At 46.7% G+C, this 10324-nt stretch overlaps 1 protein-coding gene across 1 annotated transcript in view; it reads left to right on the forward strand.

The window, feature by feature from the left end:
- The window catches only part of LOC137322151 (adhesion G-protein coupled receptor F3-like), a 101136-nt gene extending 93253 nt beyond the window's left edge, over positions 1–7883 (forward strand). Inside the window, exons 17-20 of the mRNA XM_067985265.1 lie at positions 4263–5663; positions 5764–5805; positions 5899–5934; positions 7821–7883. Of these exons, the coding sequence (XP_067841366.1) occupies positions 4263–5663; positions 5764–5805; positions 5899–5934; positions 7821–7883 (1542 nt within the window). The remainder of the gene's footprint in view (positions 1–4262; positions 5664–5763; positions 5806–5898; positions 5935–7820) is intronic.
- The last annotated feature ends 2441 nt before the right edge of the window (positions 7884–10324 follow it).

The raw sequence follows: 10324 nt of genomic DNA on the forward strand, positions 1-10324 counted from the left end.
AATGAGTGAGGGTCTCCCCCCCCCCCCCCCCCCCTCCCCCACCACCACCTGTCAAATGGACCTTTGCAGCTGCCACAGGCTGACAGCTGCAACACGTCCATTTCAACTGGGAGTGTTTCCCCCAGTGTGGGAAACAGTCCCATGTTTATCCAAAATCACACACAGTCCCTTAATCAGGTCAGTTAATGACCTGAACAAGCAAAGTAAATACTCTCAAGTGGCATCCCGCTGGCTTTAATTGCCTGCGGAATTCCCACCAGTGGGGGCTGCGCGCGCACGCCGGCGCGTCATCGGGGAACCCGGAAGTGGTTGGGATCGAGGCCCGATCCGGTCCCGCACCTGGATTTCGGGATTTTCGGGGCCCCCCCCCCCGCCGAGAACGCACCCGGTAGCGGGTGCTAAAATCGGGCCCAACATCTCTATTTTAGGATAATTGCTCCACCAATATTTTTAGCCAATCGTGTCTGATCATATCTTATTATTTAATGTAGTTTAGCTGTGTCCTGGGGTAGGGGGTTGGTTCAGTACCCCTCGAGGGTGGGTGAAGACTTGATCACTGACACCTCTGGGTTCCTCATCTCAGACACCCGAGGGGAAGGAAAGTTAGAGGAAGGGTTATCCCCGGTCACTCTCAAGCAATTGATCCACAACTGGCGCACGTCCCATAGATAAGAAAAGACATACTTGCTCTCGAGGCAGTACAAAGAAGGTTCGCTCGGTTAATCGCGGGGATGAGGGGGCGGACATATGAGGAGAGGTTGAGTAGATTGGGACTCTACTCATTGGAGTTCAGAAGAATGAGAGGCGATCTTATTGAAACATATAAGATTGTGAAGGGGCTTGATCGGGTGGATGCGGTAAGGATGTTCCCAAGGATGGGTGAAACTAGAACTAGGGGGCATAATCTTAGAATAAGGGGCTGCTCCTTCAAAACTGAGATGAGGAGAAACTTCTTCACTCAGAGGGTGGTAGGTCTGTGGAATTTGCTGCCCCAGGAAGCTGTGGAAGCTACATCATTAAATAAATTTAAAACAGAAATAGACAGTTTCCTAGAAGTAAAGGGAATTAGGGGTTACGGGGAGCGGGCAGGAAATTGGACATGAATTTAGATTTGAGGTTAGGATCAGATCAGCCATGATCTTATTGAATGGCGGAGCAGGCTCGAGGGGCCGATTGGCCTACTCCTGCTTCTATTTCTTATGTTCTTATTACAAGAGGAATGGGAGGAAAATAGAGGTATTTAGTACTCCGTAAAGAAATTTTAAAAAAATAATTATAATCAAGGAAACCAGCCCTAGGGGTCGCCTGCAACAAAGAAGGTAAGTAGTTTACCTAAGTGAGAAGATGGGAGGTGGAGGAGTGATCTTCCCGATCCCACATTGAAGGACCCAATCTCCACTCCCGATCCCCCCGATCGCCACCTCTCCCGGTCCCCCCGATCGCCACCTCTCCCGATCCCCCCTGATCGCCACCTCTCCCGATCCCCCCCGATCGCCACCTCTCCCGATCCCCCCCGATCGCCACCTCTCCCGGTCCCCCCCGATCGCCACCTCTCCCGGTCCCCCCCGATCGCCACCTCTCCCGGTCCCCCCCGATCGCCACCTCTCCCGGTCCCCCCCGATCGCCACCTCTCCCGGTCCCCCCCGATCGCCACCTCTCCCGATCCCCCCCGATCGCCACCTCTCCCGGTCCCCCCCGATCGCCACCTCTCCCGGTCCCCCCCGATCGCCACCTCTCCCGGTCCCCCCCGATCGCCACCTCTCCCGGTCCCCCCCGATCGCCACCTCTCCCGGTCCCCCCCGATCGCCACCTCTCCCGGTCCCCCCCGATCGCCACCTCTCCCGGTCCCCCCCGATCGCCACCTCTCCCGGTCCCCCCCGATCGCCACCTCTCCCGGTCCCCCCCCCGATCGCCACCTCTCCCGGTCCCCCCCCCGATCGCCACCTCTCCCGGTCCCCCCCGATCGCCACCTCTCCCGGTCCCCCCCGATCGCCACCTCTCCCGGTCCCCCCCGATCGCCACCTCTCCCGGTCCCCCCCGATCGCCACCTCTCCCGGTCCCCCCCGATCGCCACCTCTCCCGGTCCCCCCCGATCGCCACCTCTCCCGGTCCCCCCCGATCGCCACCTCTCCCGGTCCCCCCCGATCGCCACCTCTCCCGGTCCCCCCCGATCGCCACCTCTCCCGGTCCCCCCCGATCGCCACCTCTCCCGGTCCCCCCCGATCGCCACCTCTCCCGGTCCCCCCCGATCGCCACCTCTCCCGGTCCCCCCCGATCGCCACCTCTCCCGGTCCCCCCCGATCGCCACCTCTCCCGGTCCCCCCCGATCGCCACCTCTCCCGGTCCCCCCCGATCGCCACCTCTCCCGGTCCCCCCCGATCGCCACCTCTCCCGGTCCCCCCCGATCGCCACCTCTCCCACACATTGCTGTCAATATTGAAATGAGGCCCGAGGCCTCATATCTGGAGAGCTTTGGGCCTCATCATTCAGGAGTGGGGGATGGGATCTACGCCCTCCCTCCTCCCCCCCCCCCCCCCCAGCACACCCGAAAATGGTCCCGGCCCTATTCCTAGGCCACAGTACATAGGAAGATAGGAACAGGAGTAGGCTATTCATCCCTTCGAGCTTGTTCTGCCATTCAATTAGATCATGGCTGATTGTAGCTCAACTGCCTTTGCTCCTCCACAATTCCTAGTCTCTCACTATTAAAAAAATAATCTGTTTTTTCTTTCTTGGATCCAAAGTAGATTACCTCACCCTGAATCTGCCATATTTTGCCTTAGTCTGTTTCCATTTGTAACTTTCTGGTTCCATCTACACAATTTACTGTGCCTCCTAGCAGTGTCATCTGCAAACTTAGATATACAACTCTCTATTCCTTCACCCAAGTCATTGATATAGATGGTGAAAAGCTGAGGCCCAGTGTAGATCCCTGGGGAACACCACCTGTCACATCCCACCAATCAGAGTATATTCCCTATATCCCTACTCTCTGTCTCCTGCCTCTGAACCAATTACCACCCGTACAGCAAGGTTATCTCCAATTCCATGCGCTTTCATTTTTTGCTAATATTCTCTTGTGTGCAACCTTATCAAACGATTTCTGGAGGTCCATATTACCAACAAAATTTGTCCACTGGCCTCATTAGGATAGTACCAGCAGATGCGGCTGCCAGCCACAGCCCCAGACACAACAGACACAACTCGCCAGTCACAGCAGGGATGGGAGTGGAGGATGGCTGTGGCGGGGTGGGGCGGGGGGGGGGGGGAACAGGAGGGCTGGGTAGCAAGATCATCCACTGGGACAGCGGCCCAGGGCCTAAGATGAGTCTGGGAGGGGGGAGCCAATCGGGCAGGGGATGCGGAGTTGGGTGGAGCACTCTTGGCTCTTCCTGGCTCCAGATTAAGGTTAGTATTTTTTTTAAACATACATTTTTTGGTGGCACCTGTCAGGGGTGGATATCAAATGACATGCAACTGTAACCCCTCTTACTGAGAGAGAAAAGTACATTTGGAATACTATCAGAAAAAACATTTACTTAATCTTAGAAATGTGACATTAGAAATATTTTAATTATGCTGCCATCAAAAATGAACAAGTTTAACAAGGTGAAGCAGTGATTTAACACACTGTTCTTTCATCTCCAGTGCCTAGATTCAAATTAAGACTAGGCTGGTGTCTTTTGGGTACAATCGTCTATATCAAATAAGTTTGGCAATTCCTAACCTCGGTCTTTTAGTGACCATGGTCACACAGCACAGAACTGTTCTAATTTGGTACTAAATGATACTAAATCTGACTCAGAGAGGATAAAAGGAAATGGTAAATGGAAATGTTGCCATGGGGTGATGGGAGGACTCTTGTGAGGCAAGGGTTGAAGCTTGCTGCTGGCAAATAGTAGAAGGAGCTTTACCCTGCCTCTAACCTGTTTATACCTGCCCTGGAAGTGCAATGTTCTGACAGCGGGCTTAAAAAAAAGTAAAAGTTTTCCATCCCTAACATTGATAACCCTATCTCGATGAGGACAAAGGTTCCCAAAAAATGAACAATTTTAACTAAAATTGGAATAGCCATACAAGAGGTATTCAGTCATAAAATGGTAAATAGCCCGTATTAACTGGGGTTGATTTCCTATTTAAACACGGCACTTTGATGAAGTATTACAGATAATGTTTTTACTCTATGATTTACCATTCTACCCCTAATTTGATAAAGACTTTTCCTTGTGTAATATTATTGTATTACTTTTATTTCCTTACAGGATTTCCTTTCGATAGCAAGCAATGTAACACAGTCAAATTCAGAGAAAGGAAGAACGGACTACTCCCATTCAAGTACATTAATGAAGTCAGTTGAACAATTCAGCCAAGCACTTCTGCCTCCTGGGAAAGAATTCAGTGTAGCATTTCCAACTATTAAACTAAAAGGAAAAGAGTTTGATCCTAATTCCACAATCGATTATTTTCAGAATTTTTCGGGGCCTTATACCGTTACAGCAGAGATAGACAGTGAAAGTTTGAAAGCTATGATGAAAAATAACTACACTTTTAAAATATCAAGCATCCTGTATTCAAAAATAGGTGACATTTTACCCCAAAAAAACATTGAATCAAAGGAATTCCAAGAAAACTACTTTCTAAACAGCCTGGTTCAATCAACTTCATTGAAAGTGGCCAATGATAAGAACGTAGAGAAGAACCAAAACATTAACATCACAATGGTTTTCTCCTCAAAAAGTCAATCAGCTATTCTGGAAACTGCAACATGCGTTTTTTGGAATTTTGAACTCTTTGAGGGAGAAGGTGGCTGGTCGACTGCTGGTTGTACAACAACTGTCAATGAGAATGGAACTATCTGCATTTGTGAGCACTTGACATCCTTTGGTGTACTAATGTCACGGAAGCCAAGACATGTTCCGTATCTTGAGGAAATTACCAAAATAGGATTAGGCATTTCCATTGTATCATTGATACTTTGTATCACTGTTGAAATTATAGTGTGGAACACAGTTGTCAAAAGCAGCATCGCCCATTTCCGTCACACTACACTGATCAATACTGCTATTGCTTTGCTATTTGCCCAGTCTTCCTTTCTAATTGGTTCAATTCATTCTGTTAAAACCAATGAAACGTTGTGCATAATTGCTACGATTTTCACTCATTTTTTCTTCCTTTCTGTATTCTTCTGGACACTTACCCAAAGTCTAACGCTCCTCCACCAGCTTATTTTTGTTTTCCATCATCTGAGAAAGTCTGTCTTTATGTCATTTGCTCTTATCGTTGGCTATGCTTGCCCCCTGGCAATAGTAATTGGTGCAACCACGAGCTTCGTAAACAAAGGCAACTATACGAGGAAAAATAACTGTTGGCTAAATGCCATGCCGCTTGGAGAATTCACTGCATTTCATACATTCGTTGTACCACTCGGATGCATTATTGGCATCAATATGTTAATCCTGACTGTGGTCATTGTGAAACTGATGAGACCATCTGTTTCAGAAGGAAAAAAGAAGGAGGACAAAGAAACAATTAAGAAAATCATTAAAGCCGTCCTTATTCTCACTCCTGTTTTTGGATTGACCTGGATCATTGGATTTGCTACAATGGATGAGCGTTCTCCTGATTTTGTCCATTATGCATTTGTTTCCTTAAACTCAATTCAGGTAAGCTAAATATATGGCAGAGTACTGTAGTGTTTGAAAATGATATCAATTTTGACTTAAGATGACAATGTATTGTAACATATTACCATTTCTCTTCAAGGGTTTGTTTATTTTAATAACGGCCACTTTCACGGAGAGCAAGGTGAAAATATTTGAGCTGCATTTTGTTAATTTCAGCATTGTTGCTTCTTTAGTCCACAATTAATTTTAAATGTCACTTTTTTGTGAATTGTAGGTACGAAAAGCCTTCATAAAGCAGGTTAAGTCAACGGTACGTCTCATTTCAAAACCTGAAATCATATCATAAGCAATAATATATACTAGTAGAACTATTGCCTTGATAAAAGGCATGGAACAGAAGTATCAGTAAAATGATATAAATGCATAATTTCACACATATTCAATGGAAATTACGTAGGCCCGAATTTCCTTGAGGATCGGGGTGGGCAAGGACAAGCAAGGATAGAAAATGGGAAAGGGTCCAGTAGCACCAGATGTTCACCCCAAAGAAACTGAAACTGAAATTTCCTGTGGAGATGGTACTGGCAAATGGAGTGTCCTGGTGAAGTTCCCGCTCTCTGTGGCCCCAATCTATGTTTGTAAGAGGCAGGCATGCATTAGCTTCCTGAAGCAGAAGTGGAGCCCGCAAAAGTTTTCCAAGCTGACTGCATGGCCTGGAACACTGAAGAAGCACACAAATCCCTGGAGAAATCCAGTAAACGAGCCTATTTCCAGTTTTTAAAAAGATTTTCCAGCCGGACATTCTGGTTTTGCAGACAAGGGGGTGGCCAGCACCACATTTCTTTCAGGCCCGCGGCACCCCCCAAACCTAGCGGGCAGCCCAGCAGTGCCGATACTGGTGGGGTCCTGCTGATAAGTCATCAAATTGCCTCACCCCAGGAAAGGCGACAGGGTCAGGCTCATGGATCATTGGTGGGTGTGAAGGATCAAGATATACAGGCCCACTCTGTTTATTCATAGTGTAATATTTCTGACTGTGTTTAATGCTGAACAATTGCGCCCCCCGTGCAGTTGGAATATTTATATGCTAAATCACAGGCTAATGTTTCTGACTGAAAGGCTGAGGCATATAGTGTGGGACAGTAGGAGAGAAGACAAGTGAAGAATTGATGGATGGAAGATGCCAAGCGTGGGGTGGGTGTGTTGAATCCAATGGCCTGTTTCTCAGATTTCTTAAGTTTCTATGTTTAAAAGATTGTAGGTGGAAGGGAAGACTGATAGAGATAAAGAGTTTCACACTTTAGAGTATGTGGCAAAGAAAGAGTTGGAATAGGAGACGGTATAATAAGTCTTAATTTCAATATAGTCAGAATGTATCAAGTCTATTAATAAGGATTTCCCAAAGGACACTCCTTTGATTTGTGTCTTCCAACTTACAGATTTCCAAATAGTTCATACTATGGATACCATTTTGAGAAGTGGACATTGACAACTTGGCCCTGACGATATTTAGTGCTCATTGGCTTAAAAATAGGATGTTTCACTCTGTTGTCTTCAAATTTCCTGCTGTAGGCATCACTGAGAATTTTAGCAGTGCCTCTGAGAACAGTCACACAGGCACTATTTTAAATATAGGAATTAGCATTCTTTTACCAGAGATTTCATTTGAATACTTCCTATCTTATAACATTTTGAAATATGACTTAGAATATCACACTTCACACCGTTTTGGATACAAGCCATTAAATAACTAGGGGGTAGAAATTCGTCTTCGCTTGTAGCACAAAACAAGCGGTGTCGTATCTTCGGCCCAGTGTACTCCCCGTCCGATATTCAATTCCACTGACTTCAACAGAACAGAATATTGGGCGAGGCGTATAACAGGCGGTTACTGCCATACGGTCCGCGGAGTTAGTGCTACTGTCCAAGACAAATTTCAAACCCCTAGGAAACAAAATAGATGGCACAATGTCATAAATGGAGAAGAAATATAGAAAAGATTTTGAGTTTTTAAGTGGTATGGTGGCAAAGAAATTAAAGCACAGAGATTTTTAAAAAATAACTATAGGCTCTCTAGAAAAATCTGGAGGAGTCATCTGATGACCTGTCTTTTAAAACATGACTCTTCCATGCTTTTTAAAACAATCAATAAGATCATATTGTAAGTGATGCTATGTGCTTTTACATTTTTTTCAGACCTGGCAAACTATGTCTGAGAACACCTACTCAAAAGCATCGACTCATGCATTTACAAAATGAGGTGAGTAATGCTGGTGAGAACAGCACCTCAGTATAAGGAACACGATAGAAGCACAGAATGAGAAAAGGACATTTGGCCCATCAGGCCTGTTCCTCCAACTGGCCCACGTACAACCCACATATCAAACCCATTTAGGGTGGATTCCGCTTTTAGAGATCACTGTTTGTAGGGATCATGCAGATATAGGGGTGGAGTTTCCAACAGGTAGGATCACTCCCACTAAGACAGAATGGGCATGGAAGGGCAAGGAAATTGGATGGAGATCTGTTTTGCCAGAGCCCACTTGATCTGTACTGCATGCATTTTTTTCAGATGGCCTAAAATGCTCTTGCATATTCTGTTATTAATTTAATATTCAGTGCAAGAGCGTTATTATAATATGGAAATTGAGTTAAATTACATATAAATTATCCTATGTGATTTCCTGGTTTCCGGCTGTTGAAGGCCAATGGAGTATGATAGGCCAGAAGAGTGTGATTGGGATATAGGTACTGACATTTTCATTTATTTATTTTACAGTATTTTGTGTTCAATTTACTTTAAGTTACTTAAATTGTTTAACCCCCAAAATCGGGCGCGGGTTAACCGCGGATTCAGGATTAACCTGCACCTGGTGCTTCCATTGCAGGCAGGACGAAGCATGCGTCCTGCCTGAACACTCACCTAAACCATGCTTTCCAAACCAGCATTGACATGAGGATTCAATGACATTCGCACTTTCCACAAGCAGGGGGAGCCCGAATCTCTTAAAGGCAGGCTGTACCTCTGACAGGCAGGCTGCATCTCTTAAAGGTAGCCGGGACCTGTTATTTGCTAAAAATAAGGTACGGGTCTGCACGGAGTCCGAACGGAGACCAGACATCGCACACATAAAACACAGGTACGGGTCTCGTTGCTATGTTTAAAACTGTTGAGTTATTTTAAAACACTGAATAAAGGTTGCGCACTACTAAATCCCACATCCTCCAATCTGCATGCCAGAACTCACCAATCTGCCGATCTGAGTTTGTACCAAGCCTGCGAGAGTGCTTGCATCAAGGTTCTCTGCTGATGCACTAGAGGCCTTGATGCAAGAGGTGGACAGAAGGAGGGACATCCTATATCTGCAGTGGGGGGGTGGGGGGGGTGGGGGGGGTGGTGGTGGCGGCAAGAGGCCCTCCAGACATATGTTCAAAAGGCAGGGGGAGGCAGTAGGGGATGAAGTCAATGCCAGGCGTATAGCACCACGGACATGGATGCAGTGCAGGAAGAAGTTCAATGCTTTGACACGAGTGGTCAAAGTGAGTGAGGTCAACTGTCAAGTGGCGTCTCCTACCAACTGCACCATTAGTCGCATCCACTGCTCCACACACTACACCCCCCATTACCCACCTACCAACAAACTCTTTCCATCATTATGCAACTCTTCCAATAAGATGCTTCCTCTCATTCTTACAAATTACCACTGTTACAAGCCACACACTCACAACTCACGGGCTACACAGACTGGCAGCTATTCAACTATGATAGGCACATCAGCCAGACACATGTCCCGCTTTCTTGCAGGAGAAGGAGGCACCTAACAAGAGGCAGCAAGCGCCAGCGGCATTTGGCCCCTCAAGCCTGTTCCGCCATTCAATGAGAGCATGGTTGATCTGTGACCTAACTCCATATACCCACCTTAGCCCCATATCCCTTAATACCCTTGGTTCACAGACATCTATCAATCTCAGATTTAAAATTCACAATTGAGCTAGCAACAACTGTCGTTTGCAGAAGAGCGTTCCAAACTTCTCCCACCCTTTGCATGTAGAAACGTTTCCTAACTTCACTCCTGCATGTCCTGGCTCTAAATGTTAGGCTATGTGCCCTCGTCCTAGTGTTCAAGTATAGGAGACCTCCAAAAATAGTTACAAATGCATCAGCAGCCTGAAGCAATAATCCAGCAACTAACCTGTAAATCCTGCATGGTCCCTTTAAATAACGCTGGTGGGGGTCCTCCATGCACTCGAAGACATGTTTAGATGGTCGCGGTTAAGACAGTGTGTTGAGTGAAGCGTTAAGTGCCAAAATGGTGTGTATCATTTTAAATCAGCCTTGCACACTGATCGAACACATATTCTCCCCACTTTATGTGATGATGGCGTTCGTTATTTGTGCATGTGCTAAACCCTTTACTAAGATGGCGCCCGGCGCACGTCACGCTGGAAGCATGCGTGCACACCCAAGACGCCATCTTGGATATCCGGAGCGTTGCATAGCACTGAAACAACAGGCGCTATGCAGCCCAATTTAGTGCCCATTCTGTTCAGTGCTAGGAATTGTTTAAATGTGTTTACTTCGTGCCTTAACTGTGGGCCAGTTTGAGCCAGTAATAGGTAATTAATTGGTTACAAAAGAGGTGTGATTATTTTTTTTCTGACTGGCAGTTTGTTTCTGTGGCAGCTGGGCTATTGTGTAA

Source organism: Heptranchias perlo, chromosome 5 (assembly GCF_035084215.1).
Source record: "Heptranchias perlo isolate sHepPer1 chromosome 5, sHepPer1.hap1, whole genome shotgun sequence".
NCBI classification, from domain to species: Eukaryota; Metazoa; Chordata; class Chondrichthyes; order Hexanchiformes; family Hexanchidae; genus Heptranchias; species Heptranchias perlo.